The 25237-nt window shown below is 66.2% G+C and overlaps 1 protein-coding gene across 1 annotated transcript in view; it reads left to right on the plus strand.

Moving 5' to 3' along the window:
* CHD3 (chromodomain helicase DNA binding protein 3) overlaps window positions 1–25237 on the plus strand; it is a gene marked incomplete at its 5' end in the record, with an annotated part of 44935 nt that overhangs the window by 13791 nt on the left and 5907 nt on the right. The window contains 25 exon segments of the mRNA XM_035572137.1: window positions 1190–1321; window positions 1591–1690; window positions 3245–3436; window positions 4847–5047; window positions 6601–6738; window positions 7019–7140; window positions 7814–7987; window positions 9759–9900; window positions 10355–10387; window positions 10389–10487; window positions 10972–11089; window positions 11525–11649; window positions 12428–12659; window positions 14856–15022; window positions 17386–17563; window positions 18634–18699; window positions 18992–19077; window positions 19938–20071; window positions 22054–22198; window positions 22447–22609; window positions 23256–23368; window positions 24224–24359; window positions 24441–24539; window positions 24801–24914; window positions 25010–25118. Of these exon segments, the coding sequence (XP_035428030.1) occupies window positions 1190–1321; window positions 1591–1690; window positions 3245–3436; window positions 4847–5047; window positions 6601–6738; window positions 7019–7140; window positions 7814–7987; window positions 9759–9900; window positions 10355–10387; window positions 10389–10487; window positions 10972–11089; window positions 11525–11649; window positions 12428–12659; window positions 14856–15022; window positions 17386–17563; window positions 18634–18699; window positions 18992–19077; window positions 19938–20071; window positions 22054–22198; window positions 22447–22609; window positions 23256–23368; window positions 24224–24359; window positions 24441–24539; window positions 24801–24914; window positions 25010–25118 (3318 nt within the window).

Below are 25237 nucleotides of genomic sequence, written 5' to 3' on the forward strand. Positions count from 1 at the left end.
GACCCCCAACACCTGGGGGTGCCCCCTCCCCAAATCCGAGCAGGGTTTGGGGACACCCCTGGGGACACTCCCGGGGACACCCCTGGCACCCTTGGGTACCCCCCAGCTTGCCCCTGGGCAGCCCCGAAATCCTGAGTGTCCCTGTCCCCGGTGTCCCAGACCCCAGTGTCCCCTGTGGGTGTCCCCTTGGGATGTCCCCGTGTCCCCTCTGGGTGCCCCCCCGTGTCCCCATGTCCCCTCGGGGTGTCCCCCCCGGGTGTCCCAGCCCGCTGGCCGCGTGTCCTCAGGTGACTCCGTGTCCCCAGATGCCCTCTGCTGCCCACCCGTGGCCTTGTCCCCGTGGCCTTGTCCCCATGTGACCCCTCTGTCACCGCCTGCCCCCGGGCGACCCCGGCACTGGGTGTCACCCGGCTGTCACCCGGCGTGTCCCCGCTGGCAGCGGTGGCAGCGGGTGACCCCTGGTGGCCCTGCGGTGCCCGCCACCCGTCCCTGGGGCCTGGCTGCCACCCGCGTCGCGGTGGCACGGGGGGATCCCCGCTGTCCCCCATGGGTGCCCAGGTCCCTGTGGGTGCCTCGTGTCCCCCGTGGGTGCCCACTGTCCCCATGGGTGCCTGCTGTCACTTGTGGTGCCTCATTGTCCCCACGGGTGCCCCATTGTCCCTATAGGTGCTTGCTGTCACCCATGGGTGCTCATTGTCCCCTTGGGTACCTGCTGTCACCTGTGGTACCTTCTTGTCCCCATGGGTGCCCCACTGTCCCCACGGGTGCCCCATTGTCCCCACAGGTGCCTTGTTATCCCCATGGGTGCTTGCTGTCACCCATGGGTGCTTGTTGTCCCCCCTGGGGTACCTGCTGTCACCTTCAGTACCTTGTTGTCCCCATGGCTGCCCCACTGTCCCCACAGGTGCCTTATTGTCCCTGTAGGTGCCCATTGTCCCTGTGGGTGCTCGCTGTCACCCACGGGTGCTCACCATCCCCCTGGCTACCTGCTGCCACCTGTGCTGTCCCCCTGGGTGCCCGTTGTCCCCAAGGGTCCCTGCTGTCACCCCTGGTGCCTGACACCACCCCGGTGCCCGATCCACCCCCCTGTGCCCGCTGTCCCCTGCGTGCCTGGGGTCCCCCGGGTGCTCGCTGTCCCCCCGGGTGCCCGGTGTCCCCCGGGTGCCCGTTGTGACGGCGTGTCGCGCAGCGTGGACCGGAAGGGGCAGTACCACTACCTGGTGAAGTGGCGCGACCTGCCCTACGACCAGGCCACCTGGGAGGAGGACGAGATGCCCATCCCCGACTACGACCTCCACAAGCTGGCCTACTGGAAGCACCGGTGAGCCTGGGGACACCGGGGGGGGTGGGGGGGCACACCGGGAGGGGGGGACACCAAGGAGCGGGGGGGGACACCAGGGGACGTGCCACGGGGGGACACACGGCGGGGGAATGCGACACGGCGTCGGGAACGGGGGACGCGGGCGAGCCCCTGGGGGGACCAGAGCCGCCGGGCCACGGTGTCACCGTGTACCCCCACCTCTGACATGTCCCCTGTTGTCCCCCCCCGTTGTCCCCCCCTCCCCACTGTCCCCTCCCCGATGTCCCCAGGGAGGTGTTCATGGGGGAGGATCCGGCGCAGCCCCGGCGCTACAAGAAGAAGAAGAAGGAGACGCCGGGGGAGGGCCCCCCCGACTCCCCCACCAACGACGTGAGTGTGGGGCACCGCGTGTCCCCCCCCAGTCACCTGCATGTCCCCCCTGTTGTCACCTGGATGTCCCCTGTCACCTGGGTCCCCCCCGGGTTGCCTGGGTCCCCCCACTCCCTTGGGTTCCTTCCCTGTCCCCCGTGTCCCCCTCCAAGTCCCCTCTGTCCCCCCCATGTCCCCCAAAGTCCCCTGTGTCCCCCCCCAGGTGCTCTGTGCCCCCCATGTCCCCCAAAGTCCCCTGTGTCCCCTCCAACCCCATGTCCCCCCAGCTCCCACTCCCCACACCCCCTTCCACCCCCTCCCCAGTGGCGGTGTCCCCCCCATGGTGACGTCCCCACAGCGACATGCCACCAGGGTGACGTGTCCCCATGGTGAGGTGCCGCACTGTGATGTGCCCCACGGGGACATGTCCCCCACGTTGAGGTATCCCTGCGGTGGCACCTCCCCATGTTGAGGTGCCCCACAGTGACATGTCCCCACGTTGATGTGTCTCCATGTTGACCTGTCCCCACATTGACATTCCCCACGGTGACTTTCCCCACGTTGACGTTCCTCATGGTGACCCATCCCCACATTGACCCATCCCCGCAGTGATATGCCCCATGGTGACATTCCCCATGGTGACCCATCCCCACGTTGACGTGTACCCACCCTGACGTTCCCCACGTTGACATTCCCCCCATTGACCAATCCCCACGTTGACCCATCCTCATGTTGATGTTCCCCACGTTGACGTACCCCATGTTGACGTGCCCCGCGATGACGTTACCCACATTGACATTCCCCACGTTGACCCATCCCCATGTTGACGTTCCCCACCTTTTAGCGTCCCCACGGTGACATTCCCCATGTTGAGTTGCCCCACGTTGACGTTCCCCACGTTGACGTTCCCCATGTTGACGTTCCCCACGTTGACGTTCCCCGCGTTGACGTTCCCCGCGTTGACCCATCCCCACATTGACGCGTCCCCACCGTGATGTTCCCCACGGTGACATGTCCCCACGTTGACGTTCCCCACATTGACCCATCCCCACGTTGACGCGTCCCCACCGTGATGTTCCCCACGGTGACATGTCCCCACGTTGACGTTCCCCATGTTGACGTTCCCCGCGTTGACCCATCCCCACATTGACGCATCCCCACCGTGATGTTCCCCACGGTGACATGTCCCCACGTTGACGTTCCCCACATTGACCCATCCCCACGTTGACGCGTCCCCACCGTGATGTTCCCCACGGTGACATGTCCCCACGTTGACGTTCCTCATGCTGACCCATCCCCCCGTTGACGTTCCCCGCGTTGACGTTCCCCACATTGACCCATCCCCACATTGACGCGTCCCCACCGTGATGTTCCCCACGGTGACCCATCCCCATGTTGACGTTCCCCACGTTGACGTTCCCCACGTTGACGTTCCCCACATTGACCCATCCCCACGTTGACGCGTCCCCACCGTGATGTTCCCCGCGGTGACATGTCCCCACGTTGACGTTCCTCATGCTGACCCATCCCCCCGTTGACGTTCCCCGCGGTGACGCGTCCCCGTCCCGTCCCCAGCCGACGGTGAAGTACGAGTCGCAGCCGCGCTTCATCTCGGCCACCGGCGGCACGCTGCACCTCTACCAGCTGGAGGGCCTCAACTGGCTGCGCTTCTCCTGGGCGCAGAGCACCGACACCATCCTGGCCGACGAGATGGGGCTGGGCAAGACCATCCAGACCATCGTCTTCCTCTACTCGCTCTACAAGGAGGTGGGTGGGCGCCACCATGGGGTGTCCTCGCGCTCCCGTCTGCGGCCCCGTGGCCCTGCCTGTGGCCATACGGCCCCCATAGGGTGGCCCCGTGGTCCTACTGGTGGTCCCAGGGTCCTGCTGGTGGTCCCATGGTCCTGCTGGTAGTCCCATGATCCTAATGGTGACCCCATAGTCCTGCCTATGGTCCCATGGCCACCATGGGGTGTCCTCATGGCCCTGTTTGTGTCCCCATGGCCCTGCCTGTGTCCATATGGTCCCCATAGGGTGACACCAAGGTCCTGCTGGTAGCCTCATAGTCCTACCGGTGGTCCCATGGCCACCACGGGGTGTCCTCGTGGTCCTATCTGCGTCCCCGTGGCCCTGCCTGTGTCCATATGGCCCCCATAGGGTGGCCCCGTGGTCCTACTGGTGGCTCCATGGTCCTGCTCGTGGCCCCATGTCCCTGCCTGTGGTCCCATGGCCACCATGGGGTGTCCTCATGGCCCTATTTGTGTCCCCGTGGCCCTGCCTGTGTCCATATGGTCCCCACAGGGTGACACCAGGGTCCTACTGGTGGTCCCAGGGTCCTGATGGTGTCCCCATGTCCCTGCCAGTGTCCCCATGGCCACCATGGGGTGTCCTCACGGCCCTATTCTTGTCCCTGTGGCCCTCCTTGTGTCCCCACGGCCACCTTCAGGTGGCCACAGGGTCCTGCTGGTGTCCCCATGGCCATCCCAGTGCTCTCACAGCCACCCCACGGCGTCCCCACATCCCTTCCGGTGTCCCCATGGCCACCATGGGGTGTCACCAGGGCCCTGCTGGTGGCCCCACGGCCCTGTGTCCCCACGGCCACCCTGGGGTGTCCCCGTGTCCTCCCGTGATCCCGCCGGCGCTCTGGGCTGTCCCCAGGGCCCTTGGCTGTGTCCCTGCTGCCACCCTGTGGTGACACTTGGCAACGTCCCCGGGATGTCCCCGTGTCACTTCAGTCGCTCTTGCTGTCTCCGTGTGCCTCCCCGTGTCCCCATGGCCACCCTGGGGTGTCCCCATGTCCCTATGGCCACCCTGGGGTATCACAGTGTCCCCATGGCCACCCTGGGGTGTCCCTGTGGCCACAGTGGGATGTCACCGTGTCCCCATAGCCACCCTGGGGTGTCTCCATGGCCACCCTGGGATGTCACCATGTCCCTATGGCCACCCTGGGGTGTCACCGTGTCCCTGCCTGCGTCCCCCTGGGGACATTTTCATGTCCCTGTGGCCACACCAAGCCACCCCCTGCCCCATGTGTCACACTGTCCCCATGTCCCCATGTCCCCACGGCCCCGTCCCGCCGCCCCCCGCCCCCTGTGTCACACTGTCCCCACGTCCCCAAGGGCCCGTCCCGCGCCGCCGCCCCGTCCCCGTGTCCCCGTGTGACGCGCTGTCCCCCAGGGCCACACCAAGGGCCCGTTCCTCGTCAGCGCCCCGCTCTCCACCATCATCAACTGGGAGCGCGAGTTCCAGATGTGGGCGCCCGCCTTCTACGTCGTCACCTACACCGGGGACAAGGACAGCCGCGCCATCATCCGCGAGAACGAGTTCTCCTTCGACGACAACGCCATGAAGGGCGGCAAGAAGGCCTTCAAGATGAAGGTGAGGGGCGAGGGGGGCGCGGGGGACGGGTCCTCGGGGTGATGGGGGTCCTTGGGGTGATAGGGGTGACCTGGTGGCCAGGTCCTTGGGGTGGTAGGGTTACCTGGTGATGGGTTCTTGGGGTGCTGGGGGTCCTCAGGGTGATGGGGTGACCTGGTGGTCAGGTCCTTGGGGTGCTGGGGGTCATTGGGGTGCTGGGTGACCTGTGAATGGGTCCTTGGGGTGCTGGGTGACCTGTAGATGGGTCCTAGGGGTGCTGGGGGTCCTCGGGGTGCTGGGGCGACCTGGTGGCCAGGCTCTTGGGGTGCTGGGGGTCCTTTGGGTGCTGGGTGACCTGGTGGCCGGGTCTTTGGGGTGCTGGAGTGATCTGTGGATGGGTCGTAGGGGCCATTGGGGTGCTGGGTTGACCTGGAGGCCAGGTCCTTGGGGTGCTGGGTGACCTGGTAGTGGGGTCCCTGGGGTGACGGGGTGACCTGGTGGCCGGGTCTTTGGGGTGATGGTGGTCCCTGGGGTGATGGGTGACCTGCGGATGGGTCCTAGGGGTGGTGGGTGACCTGGTGGTGGGGTCCCTGGGGTGCTGGGTTGACCTGGTGGCTGGGTCTTTGGGGTGCTGGGGATGCGGGGTGACCTGGTGGCCAGGCTCTTAGGGTGCTGGAGGTCCTCAGGGTGCTGGGGTGACCTGTGGATGGGTCCTAGGGGTCATTTGAGGTGCTGGGTTGACCTGGTGGCTGGGTCCTTCGGGTGCTGGGTGACATGTGGGTGGGTCCTTGGGGTGCTGGGGGTCCTTGGGGTGCTGGGGTGACCTGGTGACCGGGTCCTTGGGGTGCTGGGTGACCTGGTGGCCAGTCCTTGGGGTGCTGGGGGTCCTTAGGGTGCTGGGTGACCTGGTGGCTGGGTCCTTGGGGTGCTGGGTGTCCCCAGGGTGCTGGGTGTCCCCGGGGTGCTGGGTGTCCCCGGGGTGCCGGGTGACCTGGTGGCCGGGTCCTCGGGGCGATGGGGCCCCTGGGGGGCTTTGGGGGTCCCCGGGGTGCCGGGTGACCTGGTGGCCGGGTCCTCGGGGCGATGGGGCCCCTGGGGGGCTTTGGGGGTCCCCGGGGTGCCGGGTGACCTGGTGGCCGGGTCCTCGGGGCGATGGGGCCCCTGGGGGGCTTTGGGGGTCCCCGGGGTGCCGGGTGACCTGGTGGCCGGGTCCTCGGGGCGATGGGGCCCCTGGGGGGCTTTGGGGGTCCCCGGGGTGCCGGGTGACCTGGTGGCCGGGTCCTCGGGGCGATGGGGCCCCTGGGGGGCTTTGGGGGTCCCCGGGGTGCCGGGTGACCTGGTGGCCGGGTCCTCGGGGCGATGGGGTCCCTGGGGGGCTTTGGGGGTCCCCGGGGTGCCGGGTGACCTGGTGGCCGGGTCCTCGGGGCGATGGGGCCCCTGGGGGGCTTTGGGGGTCCCCGGGGTGCCGGGTGACCTGGTGGCCGGGTCCTCGGGGCGATGGGGCCCCTGGGGGGCTTTGGGGGTCCCCGGGGTGCCGGGTTGTCCCGGCGGCCGGGCGCTGACGGCCGCGGCAGCGGGAGGCGCAGGTGAAGTTCCACGTGCTGCTCACCTCCTACGAGCTGATCACCATCGACCAGGCGGCGCTGGGCTCCATCCGCTGGGCCTGCCTGGTGGTGGACGAGGCCCACCGCCTCAAGAACAACCAGAGCAAGGTGGGCACGGCCGGGGGGGGATGGAGGGAGGGCAGCCGGGACCCCCGGGGGGGCGCCCGGACCCTTGGGGGGGCACCCGGACCTCTGGGGAGCCCCCCTGGGGTGCCTCGGGGGGACGCTTGGGCGCCTCGGTCCCTTGAGTCGGCGACGCCCCCGGTGTCTGCGCCCCTCGGGGAGGGGACACGGGGGCACCACGGGGGTCCCGTGGGGAGGGGGTGTCCCCTTCCGTAGGGTGACACGGGTGATGTGACCCCCCCCATGTCCCCCCCCCACCCCGCAGTTCTTTCGGGTGCTCAACGGGTACAAGATCGAGCACAAGCTGCTGCTGACGGGGACCCCGCTGCAGAACAACCTGGAGGAGCTCTTCCACCTCCTCAACTTCCTCACGCCCGAGCGCTTCAAGTACGGCCCCCGGCATCCCCTCCTGGCCCCATTGTCCCCTCCTGGCCCCCATTGTCCCCTCCTGGCCCCCAGTGTCCCCTCCTGGCCCCCCACATCCCCGGCTCCACCCTCACGTCCTCCCACATCCCCCCGTGTCACCACTGTCCCCAAGTCCCCGTGTGACAGATGTCCCCGTGCGATGGCTGTCCCCACGTCCTGGCCGTCCCCGTGTCCCCATGTCCTCGCTGTCCCCGTGTCCCCACATCCTGGCCGTCCCCCGTGTCCCCACGTCCCTGTGTCCCCACGTGTCCCCGTGTCCCCATGTCCTGTCCATCCCCATGCCCCCACGTCCTGGCCGTCCCCATGTCCCCACATCGTCGTGTCCCCATGTCCTGGCCATCCCCTTGTCCCCTCATCCTGGCTGTCCCCACCTCCTGGCTGTCCCCATGTGTCCCCACGTGTCCCCGTGTCCCCATGTCCTGTCCGTCCCCACGTCCCTACGTCCTGGCCGTCCCGGTGTCCCCACGTTCTGGCCGTCCCCACATCCCCCCCACCTCCCCCAGCCCCTCGTGTCCCCACGTCCCCTCGCGTCCCCCCGCGTCCCCACCTTGTCACAGCCGTCCCCGCGCCCCCTCCTCGTCCCGGCCGCCCCCCGGCCCCCTCCTCACGCCCCCCTCACCCTCCCCCCCCCCAGCAACCTGGAGGGCTTCCTGGAGGAGTTCGCTGACATCTCCAAGGAGGACCAGATCAAGAAGCTCCACGACCTGCTGGGCCCCCACATGCTGCGGCGCCTCAAGGCCGACGTCTTCAAGAACATGCCGGCCAAGACCGAGCTCATCGTGCGCGTCGAGCTCAGCCCCATGCAGAAGTACGGGCACAGCGCCGCGGGCAGGATGGGGCCCAGCGAGGCCCGGCAGTCCCAGGGGGTACCCACGGCCCGCCCGCACGCAGGGGGGTCTCAGCGCCCCGGCTGCCAGGTGCCAGGAGCCCTGGGGGTCCCAGAACCCCAATATCTGATCCCACTGGCCTTGGGGAGGGTCTCAGCACCCCAATACCGGGTCCTACCCACCTTGGGGGTCCCAGCACCCCAATACCAGGTCCCATCCACCCTGGGGGGGATCTCAGCACCCCAATTCCCAGATCACACCGACCTTGGGGGTCTCAGCACCCCAGCACCAGATCCCAGCTGCCCTGGGGGGTCTCAGCACCCCAATACCAGGTTACCAGGTCCTAAAAGCCTCGGGGGGGGGTCTCAGCACCCCAGTTCCAGGTCCTATCCACCTTGGGGGTCCCAGCACCCCAATACCTGATCCCACTAGCATTGGGGAGGGTCTCAGCACCCCAATTGCAGGTCCCACCTACTTTGGGGGTCTCAGAACCCCAATACCAGGTCTCAGCACCCCAATACCAGGTCCCACCCACCCACAAGGGGTCTCAGCACCCCAATTCCAGGTCCCATCCACCTTAGGGGGGGTCTCAGCACCCCAATTCCAGGTTGCACCAACTTTGGGGGTCTCAGCACCCCAGTGCCAGGTCCCAGGAGCCTTGGGGGTCCCAGAACCCCAATATCTGATCCCACTGGCCTTGGGGAGGGTCTCAGCACCCCAATACCAGGTCCCACCCACTTTAGGGGGGGGCCTCAGCACCCCGACACCCAGAGCCCACTGGCTTTGGGGGTCGTGGCACCCCAATACCAGGTCACACCAACCCTGGGGGTCCCAGCACCCCAATTCCCAGATCCCACCACCTTTTGGGGTCTCAACATCCCAATACCAGGTCCCACCCACCTTAGGGGGGGTGCTCAGCACCCCAATTCCCACCGACCTTGGGGGTCTCAGCACCCCAATACCTGATCCCACCCGCTTTAGGGGGTCTCAGCACCCCAACACCCAGATCCCACCAACTTTGGGGGTCTCAGCACCCCAATCCCAGGTCCCATCCACCTTGGGGGTCCCAACACCCCAATACCTGATCCCACTAGCCTTGAGGGGGGGTCTCAGCACCCCAATGCCAGGTCCCAGCACCCCACAAGGGGTCTCAGCACCCCAATTCCAGGTTCCATCCACCTTGGCGGGGGGGGGTCTCAGCACCCCCATTCCCAGACCCCACCAACTTTGGGGGTCTCAGCACCCCAATCCCAGGTCCCATCCACCTTGGGGGTCCCAGAACCCCAGTACCAGACCCCAGCAGTCTTGGGGGGGTGGCAGCACCCAAATTCCCAGTTCCCACCACCTTTGGGGGTCCCAGCACCCCAACACCAGATCCCACCCACCTTGGGGGGGTTCCCGATGCTCCAGACCCCTGTGCCCCCTGTGCCCGTGGGGTCCCGGCCCCTCAGTCCTGGGGTCCCTGCTGCCCTCAGGGGGTCCCAGCCCCCCCTCCCTAAATCCCCCCGCCCTGGGGGGGGGTCCCAGCTCCCCAAACACCCAGACCCCAGAGACCTTGGGGTGCGCGGGGGGGGGGGGGGGGTCCCAGTGCCCTGATCTCTTGCCTCCCACCGACGTGGGGAGATCCCAGCCCCCAAACCGGGGTTCCTTCAGGGTGAGGGGGGGGTCCCACCGGCTGGGGGGGGAGGGGGGAGGGGGGGCTGCCCCCCCCCCCCCCCCCCCCGAGCCGGGTCCCAGCCCCCCGCCCCGCAGGAAGTACTACAAGTACATCCTGACGCGCAACTTCGAGGCGCTGAACTCGCGGGGCGGAGGGAACCAGGTGTCGCTGCTCAACATCATGATGGACCTGAAGAAGTGCTGCAACCACCCCTACCTCTTCCCCGTGGCCGCCATGGTGAGCGGGGGGGGGGGGGGGTCTTGGGGGTCGGGGGGGGCTGGGGGGACACGGGGAGGGTGGGGGGAGATGGGGAGATACGGCGGGATGTGGGGGGACAGGGACACGGGGTGGGGGGAGATGGGGAGATACGGGGGGACATGGGGGGGACACAGAGGGCATGGGGGGGACAAGAGGGATGTGGGGTGGTGGGACGAGCTTCAGAGGGACATGGGGACATGGGGGGGACACGGGATGGGACAGAGGGACACGGTGATGGGACGTGGGCGCTACAGGGGGACATGGGAGGGACAGAAGGACAGGGAGGGGACAAGAGGACCGTGGGGGGACACGGGGGGAGCTCCATGGGGACACCTGGGGGGGGAACGCAGAGCTGTGGGGATGCAGCGGGGGGGATCGGGACCGGGGGTGACGCCCCCGTCCCTGTCCCCAACCTGTCCCCAACCCGTCCCAGGAGTCCCCGAAGCTGCCGAGCGGCGCCTACGAGGGGGGGGGCCCTGATCAAGGCCTCGGGGAAGCTGCTGCTGCTGCAGAAGATGCTGCGCAAGCTGAAGGAGCAGAACCACCGCGTGCTCATCTTCTCCCAGGTCGGTGGGGGGGGGGCTGACCCCCCCCGGGCACCCCCAGGGCCCCCCGCTCCCCACCCAGCACGCCTGGGTGACCCCAGTCTAACCAGTGTCCATCCCAGCACCCTGGGTGCTCCCAGTCTACCCTAGCACCAGCACCAGGTGCACCTGTGGGTGCCCCCAGTGTAACCAGTGCCCATCCCAGTACCTCTCAGTGCTCCCAGTCTAACCAGTGCCTGTCCCAGCACCCTGGCCGCTCCCAGTCTAACCAGCACCAGCTGCCCCCCAGCCCCCTGGAAGCTCCCAGTGTAACCAGTGCCCATCCCAGCAGCCCTGGGTGCCTCCAGTCTAACCAGTGCCCATCCCAGCACCCCTGGGTGCTCCCAGTGCCTTTGGGTGCCCCCAGTCTAACCAGTGCCCGTCCCAGCCCCCCCGAGTGCCCCCATTGTAACCAGTGACACCCCCCAGCCCCCCCAGTGCTCCCAGTCTAACCAGTGCCCCGCAGATGACGAAGATGCTGGACCTGCTGGAGGACTTCCTGGACTACGAGGGCTACAAGTACGAGCGCATCGACGGGGGCATCACGGGGGCGCTGCGCCAGGAGGCCATCGACCGCTTCAACGGTAGGCCCGGAGGGGGCTGGGGGGGTCACAGGGGACTGGGGGGCACCCGGGGGATATGGGGGAGCCCAGGGGTCCAGGGGGGGACAGAGGGGTCTGGAGAGGGGACAGGAGGTGGAGGGCACCAAGGGACCAGGAGGACGCAAGCATTTGGGGTGACACCCAGGCAGGATGGAGTCCCCCCAGGTAGTTTGGAGTGGGGGGACAGGGACTTTTAGGGTCTTTTTGTTGGGGTGGGGGGCCTGACCCCATCCGTGATGGGTTCCTGGGGTGGGTTCAGGGTGCCTGCGTGCCCACCGCTGGGTGCTGGAGGGGAAGAGGGTTTTTAGGGGGGGTTCTGGCAGTACTGGGGTCCCTGATGATACTGGGGGGGGGTGCGGGGGGGCTGTGGGCTTTGCCGGGGGGCCGTCACCCCCCGTGCTGATGCCGGGGGGGCAGCGCCGGGGGCGCAGCAGTTCTGCTTCCTGCTGTCGACGCGGGCCGGGGGCCTCGGCATCAACCTGGCGACCGCCGACACCGTCGTCATCTTCGACTCCGACTGGAACCCCCACAACGACATCCAGGTGCGTGCCCCCCCCACGTCCTCTGCAGCCCCCTCCCCACCTCCTCTGCCCCTTCCCCTTGGCCTTGTCACCTCCCTGTCCCCAGTTGTCACCTCATGCCACCCACCACGGCCCCCTCCCCGGCCGCTGCTACACCGTGATGGGTCCTACCATGGCCCCGGCCACACTCGGGTTCCTCAACGTGTCCCCATCACCACGTCCCCACCACCGTGTCCTCCGTGACCATGACCTCCACGGCCATGTCCCCACCACCATGTCCTCCATGACCATGTCCTCCATGACCATGTCTCCACTGCGTCCTCCACCACCACGTCCCCACCACCACATCCCTACCACCGTGTCCTCCGCTACTGTGTTCTTCATGACCATGTCCCCACCACCGTGTCCTCCACCACATCTCCACCACATCATCCACGACCATGCCTCCACCACCGTGTCCTCCACAACCGCATCCTCCACCACCACATCCTTCACAAACGCATCCTCCACCGCCGCGTCCCCACCATCACGTCCTCCACCACCACATCCTCCATGACCACGTCCCCACCACGTCCTCCACGACCACATCCTCACCACGATGTTCTCCACCACCGCATCCTCCATGACCACGTCCCCACCACCACATCCCTGCTCCAACACTCCCCTCACCTCCCCCCTCACCACGATGTCCTTACTGACATCCCCAACCTGTCCCCTTCCCCCGTGGCGCTGCTCCACGCGTCCTCCACCTCCGTGTCCCTGCTCCGACACGTCCCCTGCTGCGTCCCCGTCCCTGCAGGCCTTCAGCCGGGCGCACCGCATCGGCCAGGCCAACAAGGTGATGATCTACCGGTTCGTGACACGGGCGTCGGTGGAGGAACGCATCACGCAGGTGGCCAAGCGCAAGATGATGCTGACGCACCTGGTGGTGCGCCCGGGGCTGGGCTCCAAGGCCGGCTCCATGTCCAAGCAGGAGCTTGATGACATCCTCAAGTTTGGCACTGAGGAGCTCTTCAAGGACGAGAACGAGGGTCAGCGCCCGCCGGGGCCGGGGTGTGACGGGACGTGGGGGGGATACAGGGGGACGTGGGGGGATGTGGTGGGATGTAGGAGGCTGTGGTGGGATGTGGGAGGTCATGATAGGACGTGGGAGGCCGTGGTGGGACGTAGGAGGCTGTGGTAGGATATAGGAGGTCATGGTGGGACATGGGAGGCTGTGGTTGGATGTAGGAGGCTGTGGTAGGATGTAGGAGGCCACAGTGGGACATGGGAAGCTGTGGTTGGATGTAGGAGGCCATGGAAGGACGTAGGAGGCCGTGGTGGGACACAACAGCTGATGCAAAGCTGCAGTGGGATGTGCTAGGCCTTGGCGGGATGTTTGAGGCAAGGTAGTGACAGGACGTGTAAGGCCATGCTAGGGCCATGATGGGACATGCAAAGGCATGGTGGGACGTGTGAGGCCGTGGTGGGACGTGTGAGGCCATGGTGGGACGTGTGAGGCCATGATGAGATGTGCAAGGCCGCGATGGGTCATGCAAAGCGAGAACGGAACGTGCAAAGCCATGGTAAGGCCGTGGTGGGATGTGCAGATCCATGACGGGATGCATGAAGTCGTGGTCGGGCTGTGAGAGGGCACACAAGGACGTGAGGGGGCCATGATGGGACCCGTGAGGCCATGATGGGACATGGGAGGCTGTGAACTGGGTCACAGCAGGTCATGCAAGGCCATGGCGGGGCATCATGTTGGGTTGTTCAAGGCCGTGTGGAGGCATGCCAGGCTGTGTTGGACCATACTGGGCTGTACTGGGCCATGTTGGTCTGTGTTGGACTGTATTGGGCCATGTTGGGCTGTGTTGGACCATGTTGGACCATATTAGACCATCATGAACTGTGTTGGACCATAATGGGCCTTGTTGGGCTGTGTCAGGCCATGTTGGGCTATGTTGGGCTGTACCTGGACATACTGAGCTATGTTGGACCATACTGGGGCCATACTGGGCTGTGTTGGACCGTATCGGGTTATGCTGAGCTGTATCAGGCCATGTTAGGCTGTATTGGACCATATTGGGCCATACTGGGACATGCTGAGCTATGTTGGCCCATCCTGGGCCATACTGGGCTGTGTTGGGCCATACCTGGACATGCTGAGCTATGTTGGCCCACGTTGGGCCATACTGGGCTGTGTTGGATGGTGTGAGGCCATATTGAGCTGTATTGGGCCATGTTGAGCTGTGACAGGCTATACTGGGCTGTGTTGGAACATACTGGTCCGTGCTGGGCTGTGTCAGGCCATGTTGGGCCATACCTGGACATGCTGAGCTATGTTGGACCATACTGGGCCGCACTGGGCTGTGCTGGACCTTACTGGGTCATGTTGAGTGGTGTCAGATCATATTGGGCCATACTGGGCCATGCTGAGCTGTGTTGGGTTGTGTTGGGCCGTGTCAGGCCGTGCTGGGCTGTGTTGGGCCATACCTTGACATGCTGAGCTATGTTGGACCATATCGGGTCATACTGGGCTGTGTTGGACCTTACTGGGTCATGATGAGTTGTGTCAGGTCATACTGGGCCATACTGGGCCATGTTGAGCTGTGACAGGCCACGTTGTGCTGTGACAGGCCATGTTGGGCTGTGTTGGAACATACTGGGTCATGTTGAGTTGTGTTGGGCCATATAGACCTGTATCGGGCCATGTTGGGCTGTGTCAGGCCATGTTGGACCATGTTGAGTTGTGTCAGGCCATGCTGAGTTGTATCGGGCCATGCTGGGCCCTGTTGAGCTGCGTCGGGCCATGTTGGGCCATGTTGGGCTGTGTCAGGACGTGTCAGGCCACGTTGGACCATGTTGGGCTGTGTCGTGCCATGTTGAGTTGTGCTGGGCCATGTTGAGTTGTGTCAGGCCATGCTGGGCCATGTTGGGCTGTGTTGGGCCACGCTGGGCTGTGTCACACCGTGTTGGGCTGTGTTGGGCCATGTTGGACTACGTTAGGCCATGTTGAGCTGCGTCAGGCCACGTTGGACCATGTTGGGCTGTATTGGGCAATGCTGGGCCGTGTTGGGCCACGTTGGACCTTGTTGGGCTGTATCAGAGCATGCTGGGCTGTGTTCGACCGTGCTGGGCCACGCTGGACCGTGTTGGGCCACGCTGGGCCGCGCTGGGCCATGCTGGGCCGTCCTGGACCAAGTCAGGCCACGCCAGGCCGTGTCAGCGGCGTGTCACCGGCGCAGGGGAGAACAAGGAGGAGGACAGCAGCGTCATCCACTACGACAACGAGGCCATCGCCCGGCTGCTCGATCGCAACCAGGACGCCACCGACGACGCCGACGTGCAGAACATGAACGAGTACCTCAGCTCCTTCAAGGTGGCGCAGTACGTCGTGCGCGAGGAGGACAAGGTGCGCCCGGGGACGGGGACGGGGGAGCACGAGGCGGGGACGGCGGCTTGGTGGGGACGAGGGAGGTGATGGGGATGATGGGGACATTGGAGATGGTGGGGTGAGATGTGGTGGGGATGATGGAGGTGGGGACGATGGAGGTGGGAACGGTGGAGATGATGGAGATGAAGATGATGGGGATGGGGACAGTGGGGACGGTGGAGATGGTGGGGACAATGGGAGCGGGGGCGATGGAGATGATGTGGGTAGAGGTGATGGAGGCAGGGCTGATGACAATGGGGATGGAGACAATGGAGATGGGGACAATGGAAATGGGGATGATGGAGATGTAGATGATGAAGACGTTGGGGATGTGAATGGGGGAGATGGGGACGATGAAGATGGAGACGGTGGGGGTGGTGGAATGGGAATGGTGGAAATGGGAACGAGTGAAACGGAGTCGGAGATGATGGGGGTGATGGAGACATGGAGATGGGGACGGGATGAAGGAGGTGGAGGTGGTGAGGATGGGGATGATGGAGGAGGAAAAAACGGGGACAGTGGGGATGGGAACCATGGAAACAGTGGAGATGGGGACAGTGGGGATGATGGAGGTGGGGACAACGGGGACAGAGATGATGGAGGTGATGGGGACAGTGGAGGTGGAGGTGATGGAGATGATGGGAATGGAGATGGAGATGATGGAGATCATGGGGATGGAGAAGACGGGGACAGTAGGGATAAAGATAATGGAGATGATGGGGATGAAGATGATGGAGATGGTGAGGACAGTGGAGGTGGAGGTGATGGAGATGGGGATGCAGAAGACGGGGGCAATGGAGATGAAGAGGATGGAGATCATGGGGATGAAGATGATGAGGACAGTGAAGGTAGGGGTGATGGGGACAATGCAGATGAAGGTAATGGAGATGCTGGGGACAATGGAGGTGTTGGGGTTGATAAGGATGATGGGGGTGGGGACGGTGGCGATGATGGAGGTGGGGACAACAAGGATGGGGATGACGGAGGTGATGGGGACAGTGGAGGTGGAGGTGGTGGAAATGATGGGGATGGAGATGAGGACAGTGGAGGTGGATGGGGATGATGAGGACAGTGGAGGTGGAGGTGGTAGGGACGGGGAGGTGATGGGGATGATAGGGATGGAGATGAAGACAGTAGAGATGGAGGTGATGGGGACAATGGAGATGATGGAGATGATGGAGATGATGGGGATGGAGATGATGGGGGATGATGGAGATGATGAGGGCAGTGGAGGTGGAGATGTTGGGATGATGGGGACAGGGATGATAGGGATAAAGAAGATGGAGATGATGATGGGGATGGAGATGATGGGGAGGAGACAATGGAGGTGGAGGTGATGGGGACAATGGAGATGGAGATGATGGAGACCATGGGGATGGAGGTGATGGAGATCATGGGGACAGAGATAGTGGAGAGCATGGGGACGGAGATAGTGGAGAGCATGGGGACGGAGATGGTGGGGACCATGGGGACGGAGATGATGGGGACCATGGGGACAGAGATGGTGGAGAGCATGGGGACGGAGATGGTGGGGAGCATGGGGACGGAGATGATGGGGAGCATGGGGACGGAGATGGTGGGGACCATGGGGACGGAGATGATGGGGAGCATGGGGACGGAGATGGTGGGGAGCATGGGGACGGAGATGGTGGGGACCATGGGGACGGAGATGGTGGAGAGCATGGGGACGGAGATGGTGGGGAGCATGGGGACGGAGATGGTGGAGAGCATGGGGACGGAGATGGTGGGGAGCATGGGGACGGAGATGGTGGGGAGCATGGGGACGGAGATGATGGGGAGCATGGGGACGGAGATGGTGGGGACCATGGGGACGGAGATGATGGGGAGCATGGGGACGGAGATGGTGGGGAGCATGGGGACGGAGATGGTGGGGACCATGGGGATGGAGATGGTGGAGAGCATGGGGACGGAGATGGTGGGGAGCATGGGGACGGAGATGATGGGGAGCATGGGGACGGAGATGGTGGGGACCATGGGGACGGAGATGATGGGGAGCATGGGGACGGAGATGGTGGGGAACATGGGGATGGAGATGGTGGGAACCATGGGGATGGAGATGGTGGAGAGCATGGGGACGGAGAAGATGGGGACCATGGGGACGGAGATGGTGGGAACCATGGGGACGGAGATGGTGGAGAGCATGGGGACGGAGATGGTGGGGACCATGGGGACGGAGATGGTGGGGACCATGGGGATGGAGATGATGGGGACCATGGGGACGGAGATGGTGGGGACCATGGGGACGGAGATGGTGGGGACCATGGGGACGGAGAAGATGGGGACCATGGGGACGATCCAACCCACGGCGCCTCCTCCGGCAGATCGAGGAGATCGAGCGGGAGATCATCAAGCAGGAGGAGAACGTCGACCCCGACTACTGGGAGAAGCTGCTGCGGCACCACTACGAGCAGCAGCAGGAGGACCTGGCGCGCAACCTGGGCAAGGGCAAGCGGGTGCGCAAGCAGGTCAACTACAACGACGCTGCCCAGGAGGACCAAGGTGGGCACTGGGAGGGAACTGGGAGGCACTGGGAGGGAACTGGGAGGGAACTGGGGAGCATTGGGTGGGAACTGGGAGGCACTGGGAAGCAGCAGGAGGACCTGGTGCACAACCTGGGCAAGGGCAGGTGAGTGCACAAGCAGGTCAGCTATGGTGATGCTGCCCAGGAGGACCAAGGTGGGCACTGGGAGGGAACTGGGAGGCACTGGTAGGGTACTGGGAGGGACTGGAAGGCACTGGGAGGGAACTGGGAGGCACTGGGAAGCGCTGGGGAGGAGCTGATGCACAAGCTGGTCAAGGACAAGCAGGTCAGCTACAACGATGGTGCCCAGGTGGGCACTGGGAGGCACTGGGAGGGAACTGGGAGGCACTGGGAGGATGCTGGAACATACTGGGAGTTACTGGGAGGGGTCCAGGTGCGCTGGGCACCCCCAAGCTTAGAGAACCAAGGTGGATGCAGGGCGGCTGAGAGCACTGGGAGGCACTGGTGAGGTACTGGGGCGCGTGGAGGAGGCACTGGGATGTACTGGGAAGGTACTGGGATACACTGGGAGGGTGTTGGGAGGCTCTGGGGGAAGTGCTGGTGGTCACGCCCATGAGGATCAAGGTGGGTGCAGGGCAACTGGGAGCACTGGGAGGCACTGGTGCGTGCCTCGGGAGGCACCAGAAAGGACTGGGAGGATACTGGGAAGCACTGGGACAGACTGGGAGGCACCCGGGGGGAGTCCCAATGCGCCGGGCACCCACACCCCAGAGGACTGGGGTGCCCCTGAGGCAACTGGGAGCACTGGGAGGTTACTGGGATGTTTCTCTTGGGCACTGGGAGGCACTGGGACAGACTGGGAGGCACTGGAAGGGTTCTGAGCCGGGCTGCGGAACACGTGGGGGGCATTTGGGGCAGGGGGGCTTTTAGGGGGCATTTGGGTGGGCATCTGGGGGTCCCGGGGGGGCACCTGGGTACTGGGGGTCCCGGGGGGCGATTTGTGGTCCCGGGGGGTGGTGGGGGCAATATTGGGGTGCAATGGGGGGGGGGGGTCCTGGGGGTGCTGATTCCCCCCCCCCCCCCCCAGACAACCAGTCGGAGTACTCGGTGGGCTCCGAGGAGGAGGACGAGGACTTCGATGAGAGGCCGGAGGGTGAGTGCCCCCCCGTGCCCTCCCTGTGTCCCCCCCACGTCCCTCTGCCCCCCCCACGTCCCTCTGCCCCCCCCCATGTCCCTCTGTCACCCCCCCCCCCCCATAATGTCCCCAACTGTCCTCGGTGTCCTCCCCAGGCCCCCCCCTTTCTGGGGTGGGCTCCTTCCTTCCCCTGGGGGGGGGGGGGGGCACCTTGGGGAATCCCGGGGGGCACAGGGGGGGTCCGGGGGGGCCTCCTGGGTGCCCTGGGGGGGTGTCGCGGGGGGGGGGTGACAGCGATGTCCCCGTCCAGGCCGGCGCCAGTCCAAGCGGCAGCTCCGGAACGAGAAGGACAAACCGCTGCCCCCGCTGCTGGCCCGGGTCGGGGGCAACATCGAGGTGAGGACCCCCGGGGGGGGCACCTCGGGGTGGGGGGGTCCCCTGGGTCCCCCCTGGGTCCCCCTTGGGTCCCCTTGTGTCACCTGGCGGGGCATCGGGTCCCCTTTTGTCCCTTATCCCACCCTGGGTGCCTGGGGTGCCCCCCCTGAGACATGAGGGGTCCCTCTGACCCTTGGGGGGGCCACCTGGGTGTCCCCCCCCCGGGCACCACCCCCCTTCCTCCTGTCACCTTTCTGGTCCCCTGGGTCCCCCCCCAGTGTCCCCAGCAGCCCCCCCCCCCCTCGTATCTTCCCTTCCTGTGCAAGCTTCAGGGTGTCCCCGTCCCCTCGGGGTCCCCATCCCTTGGGTGTCCCTGTCCCTTGGGGGGTCTCCATCCCCCCAGGTGTCCCTGTCCCCACAAGTGTCCCCATCCCTCGGGGTGTCCTTGTACCTCGGGGTGTCCCCGTCCCCTGGGGTGTCCCCTCCCCCCCAGATGTCCCTGTCCCTCGGGGTGTCCCCACCCCCCAGATGTCCCTGTCCCTTGGGGTGTCTCCGTCCCCCCAGATGTCCCCATCCCCTGGTGTCCTTGTCCCTCAGGGTGTCTCTGTCCCCACGGGGTGTCCCTGTCCCTTGGGGGGTCTCTATCCCCTAGATGTCCCCATCCCCTGGGGTGTCCCCCCGCCCCTGGTGTCCCCATCCCTTGGGGCGTCCCTGTCCCTTGGGGTGCCCCCACCCCCCCGGGTGTCCCCGTCCCCTCCACGTTTCCCCACCCCCCCCGGATGTCCCCCTCCCCCGGCTGTCCCTGTCCCCTCGGGGTGTCCCCGTCCCCCCGGGGTGTCCCCCCGCCCCCCGGTGTCCCCGTGACCCCCCCCGTGCCGCAGGTGCTGGGCTTCAACACGCGGCAGCGCAAGGCGTTCCTCAACGCCGTCATGCGCTGGGGGATGCCCCCCCAGGACGCCTTCACCTCCCAGTGGCTCGTGCGCGACCTCCGCGGCAAGAGCGAGAAGGAGTTCAAGTAGGTGGCGCCGCGGGGACACCTCGGGGACACCGCGGGGACACCAAGGGGACGCCGCGAGGACAGCGGGTGGTGGCCGCGGGCGTCCCCAGGGCTGTCCCTGGGGTGGGGGTGAAGGGACGGGGGGGGCTGAGGTGGGGTCGTGTGTCCCCGTCTCTCTGTCCCTGGGGGGCTGCTGGTGTCCCCACGGTGTCCCCACGGTGTCCCCATGTCCCTGTGAGTCCCCGTGTTCCTGCGTGTCCCCGTGTCCCTGCTGTGTCCCCGTGTGTCCTCGTGTCCCCATGCGTGTCCCCACATCCATGTGTGTCCCCATTCGTGTCCCGTGTCCCTGTGTGTCCCCATGTCCCCACTGTCCCCACATGTCCCTATGTCCCTGTGTGTCCCTGTGTGTCCCCATGTGTCCCATGTCCCCATATTTGTCCTCGTGTGTGTCCCCATGTCCCCATGTGTGTCCCCGTGTCCCTGTGTGTCCCCATGTCCCCACTGTCCCCACATGTCCCTATGTCCCTGTGTGTCCCTGTGTGTCCCCATGTGTCCCATGTCCCCATATTTGTCCTCGTGTGTGTCCCCATGTCCCCATGTGTGTCCCCGTGTCCCTGTGTGTCCCCAAGTCCCCACTGTCCCCACATGTCCCCTTGTCCCTGTGTCCCCATATGTCCCCGTATGTCCCTGTGTCCCCATTTTTGTCCCTATGTGTCCCCACGTCCCCGTGTGTGTCCCCATGTCCCCATTTGTGTCCCCACATCCACGTGTGTCTCCATTGTCCCATGTCCCTGTGCCATGTCCCCATATGTCCCCATGTCTGTGTCCCCTCCGTGTCCCTCTGTGTCCCCCATGTCCCTGTCCCTGATGTCCCTGCATGTCCCCATGTCCCTGTCCCCTGCTTGCCCCCTGTGTCCCCACCATGTCCCTGTACTCCTCCATTGTCCCATGTCCCTTTGTCCCTCACGTCCCAGCATGTCGCCATGTCCTTGTCCCCTGATGTCCCTGCACGTCCCCATCTCCGTGTCCCCTCCCTGTCCCCATCAGTCCCTCTCTGCCCCTCGTGTCCCCTCACGTCCCTGCGTGTCCCCACCTTCCCATGCCCATGTCCCCATATATCTCCATGTCCCGACATGTCCCTGCACGTCCCCAAGTCTTCCCACATGCCCCGTGTCCCCGAGTGTCCCCGAGTGTCCCCGAGTGTCCCCGTGCCACGTGATGAGCCCTTACTCAGCTGAGCGCCGCTGCCGTCGGCTTTCCTGGGGAGCGGGCGAGCGCCGCGTCCCCCTCGCGCCGACGCACAGCCACCCCCGTGGGGACTGGGGTGTCCCCCTTGTCCCCGTGTCCCCAGGGGGGGCCGGACAGGGCCCAGGGGACGCCAGAGAGGTGGCAGGACCCGGCCACGGCCGGCACAGGCCTGGGACGGGCGCTGTGACGAGGGGACGGCTGATGGCGCGGGGACGTTGGGGACATCGGGGACGTTGGGAACATGGGGGATGCTGGGGACACTGGGGACGTTGGGGACATCGGGACATTGGGATGGGGATCCCAGGAATGGGGACAAGGACCCTGGGGACAAGGACAACAGGATGTGGGGGGACACGGGGACGTTGGGGACATTGGGGATGTTGGGGTGGGGATCCCAGGAACGAGGACGAGGACCCTGGGGACAAGGACAATGGGACGTGGGGGACACTGGTGGCAGGGACCGTGGGGACAGGGATGGGGACAGAGCCCTGGGGACTATGGAGACAGGGACACGGGATGGGGACATCCCCACAGATGAGGAGAGGGGACCCTGGGGACAGGGACCCTGGGGATGGGGACAACAGGGACGGGGTCTGTAGGGACAAAGCACCTCGGGGACAGGGACAATAGGGACGGGAGCCCCTCGGGACGGGGACGCCGGGGATGGGGCTGTGGGGACGAGGGGACCCTGGGGACGAGGGGCCACCGGGGGGTGGCGGTGGCGGTGTCCCCAAGGGCTGGCGTGTCCCCAGGGCCTACGTGTCCCTCTTCATGCGCCACCTCTGCGAGCCGGGCGCCGACGGCTCCGAGACCTTCGCCGACGGGGTCCCGCGGGAGGGGCTCTCGCGGCAGCAGGTGCTGACCCGCATCGGTGTCATGTCCCTCGTCAAGAAGAAGGTACGCGGGTCCCCCCGTCACCTCTGTCACCTCTGTCACCTCCCTGTCACCTCCGTCCCCTCCCTGTCACCTCCATCCCCTCCGTGTCCCCTGGGCCCCCACCTGAACCCCGGGGTCTCCTCGGTCCCCTGCCTCCCCCCTGTCCCCTGGGTGTCCCCCCCGGCTCCCCCCCGTCCCCTAGGTCCCCCCGTGTCCCCCGGTGTCCCCGTCCTGTCCCCAGTGTCCCCACTGTCCCCGCCGCCCCCCAGGTGCAGGAATTCGAGCACATCAACGGGCGCTGGAGCCTCCCCGAGCTGGTCCCGGAGCCCAGCGCCGACTCCAAGCGCTCGTCGCGCGCCTCGTCCCCCGCCAAGACCTGCAGCACCGACCCCGAGCAGAGCCGCACGCCCACCCCCTGCACCTCCAAACCCGGTACGGGCACGGGGACGGGGGCACGGGGACACGGGGACGGGGACACGGGGGTGTGGGGACACGGGGATGGGGACACGGGGACGTGGGGACACGGGGATGGGGACACGGGGACGTGGGGACACGGGGATGGGGATATGGGGACGTGGGGACACGAATATAGGGACAGAGACACTGGGACATGGGAACACAGGGACACGGGGACACGGGGGACACAGGGATATAGGGACAGGGACACGGGGACATGGGGACACGGGGACACAGGGATATAGGGCCAGGGACACGGGGACACAAGAGTGTGGGGACACGGGGACACAGGGACAGGGACACGGGGATGTGGGGACATGGATATAGGGACAGGGACATGGGGACGAGGGGACGAGGGGACACGGGGACAGGGACATGGGGACACGGGGTCACAGAGACGGGGATGGGGACACAGGGGTGCGGGGACAGGGGATGATGACCAGGATGTGGGGACATGGGGACATGGGGGCAAGGACATGGGGGACAAGGGATGGGGACAGGGACGCGGGACAGCAGACACGGGGGACAGGGGGTGGGGACATGGGGGACACAGGAGCATCACCGGGGTGCTCAGGGCCCCCGCGTCCCCGTGTCCCCACGGCTCAATGTCCCCTGTCCCCAGCCACGCCAGCGCCCAGCGAGCGCGGGGACGGGATGGGGCCACCCCCGGACAGGGACGACGGTGACACCCGGGACGAGAAGGAGCCCAAAGGTCCCGAGAAGATGGAGACGGAGGTGGGTGACGGCGCTGTCCCCGTCCCTGTCCCCAACCCTGTCCTTGTCCCCAAGGCTGTCCTCACCTTCCTGTCCATGTCCCTGTCCCTAACACTGTCCTCATTCCTGTCCCCAATCCTGTCCCTGTCCCCAGCACTGTCCACACCTTGTTCCTGTCCCCAACCCTGTCCTTGTCCCCAGTGCTGATCTCACCGTCCTGTCCTTGTCTCTGTCCCCAACCCTGTCCCTGTCCCCAGCGCTGTCCTCACCTTCCTGTCCTCATCCCTGTCCCCAGCCCTGTCCCTGTCCCCAGCCCTGTCCCTGACCCCGACCCTGTCCTTGTCCCCAGCGCTGTTATCATCTTCCTGTCCTTGTCCCTGTCCCTGTCCCGGTCCCTGTCCCCAACCCTGTCCTCACCTTCCTGTCCTCATTCTTGTCCCCAACCCTGTCCTTGTTGCCGAGCTGTCCTCACCTTCCTGTCCTTGTCCCCGTCCCCAATCCTGTCCTTGTCCCCAGGGCTGTCCTCACCTTCCTGTCCTCATCCCTGTCCCCAACACTGTCCTTGTCCCTGTCCCCAACCCTGTCCCTGTCCCCAACGCTGTCCTCACCTTGTCCCTGTCCCAGCTGTTTGTCTTCTGTCCCTGTCACCGCCTCTGTCCCTGTCACAACCTCTGTCCCTGTTCCTGTCCCGTGTCCCCATCCCTGCCCTCCTCCCTGTCGCTGTCCCCTTCATCCTCATCCTCATCTTCGTCCCCTCTGTCCCCTCCCTGCTGTTGTCCCCACGTCCCCCGTTCCCCCCAGCCCCCACCCCCACCCCCTGGGCTGTGTGGGGACACCGGGGGTGACGCCACCTCTGTGTCCCCGTTGTCCCCGCAGGGTCCCGTCCCCGAGGCGCCGCCGTCCCCGGGCGATGGCAGCGAGGCCGAGGGGCCGAGGAAGGGCGAGGAGGAGGAGGGCCCCGGCGGCGAGCGGGAGTCTGAGGCCGAAGGGCCCCTGGCCCGCGACGAGCGCGGTGAGCGCCTGGTGTCCCCGTGTCCCCCCCTAACGTCCCCAAGGACCCGGGTCCCTGAGCCCCCCCTGCCCCCCCCCGCAGGCGCCGAGGTCGAGAAGCCCCCCGGGGGGGAGAAGGGCGACGAGAAACCCCCCGAGGAAGAGCCCAAGGAGCGGCCGGGAGACCCCGACCCCAAACGAGGTACCTGGGGGCGGGGCTTGGCTGTGTGGGCAGGGCCTGATAGGGTGGGGACCCACTTGGGGGTGGGGCTAAACTAAATAGGGGGCGGGGCTTAATCCAAAAGCCCCGCCTGCAGCGTTCCGTTGGTACTTGCGCTGCGTTCACTCTGAAGCCTACTGATGGCCGGGAGCCGCTCCCTGCTTGGCAGGGGGGTCTGCGGGTGGTCTGGGGGAGCCGGGGGGGGGTGCGACGCGGTGCTGAGCCCCGTGCCCCCCCTCGCAGAGGAGGTGAAGGCCGAGAAGGAGCCCAAGCTGGAGCCGCGCGCCAACGGCCGGCGGGAAGACAAAGCCGAGAAGCCGCGGTTCATGTTCAACATCGCCGACGGCGGCTTCACGGGTGAGCCACGGGGGGGGTCCCCGGGGTTTTTGGGGTGCGGGCTGGGGGGAACGCAGCGGGGTCCCCACGCTCCTGACGCCCCCCCGGCCCCGCAGAGCTGCACACGCTGTGGCAGAACGAGGAGCGCGCCGCCGTCTCCTCGGGGAAGCTCAACGAGATCTGGCACCGGCGCCACGACTACTGGCTGCTGGCCGGCATCGTCCTGTATCCTTCCAGCGCCCGCAGCACCCTGGGGTGCCCACAGCACCCCCAGGTCCCGCCTACAGCACCCTGAGGTGCCCCCAGCACGCCCAGGTCCCCCCCCAGCACGTTGGGGTGCTCCC

This window comes from Cygnus atratus, unplaced genomic scaffold (assembly GCF_013377495.2).
Source record: "Cygnus atratus isolate AKBS03 ecotype Queensland, Australia unplaced genomic scaffold, CAtr_DNAZoo_HiC_assembly HiC_scaffold_52, whole genome shotgun sequence".
Classification (NCBI taxonomy): Eukaryota; Metazoa; Chordata; class Aves; order Anseriformes; family Anatidae; genus Cygnus; species Cygnus atratus.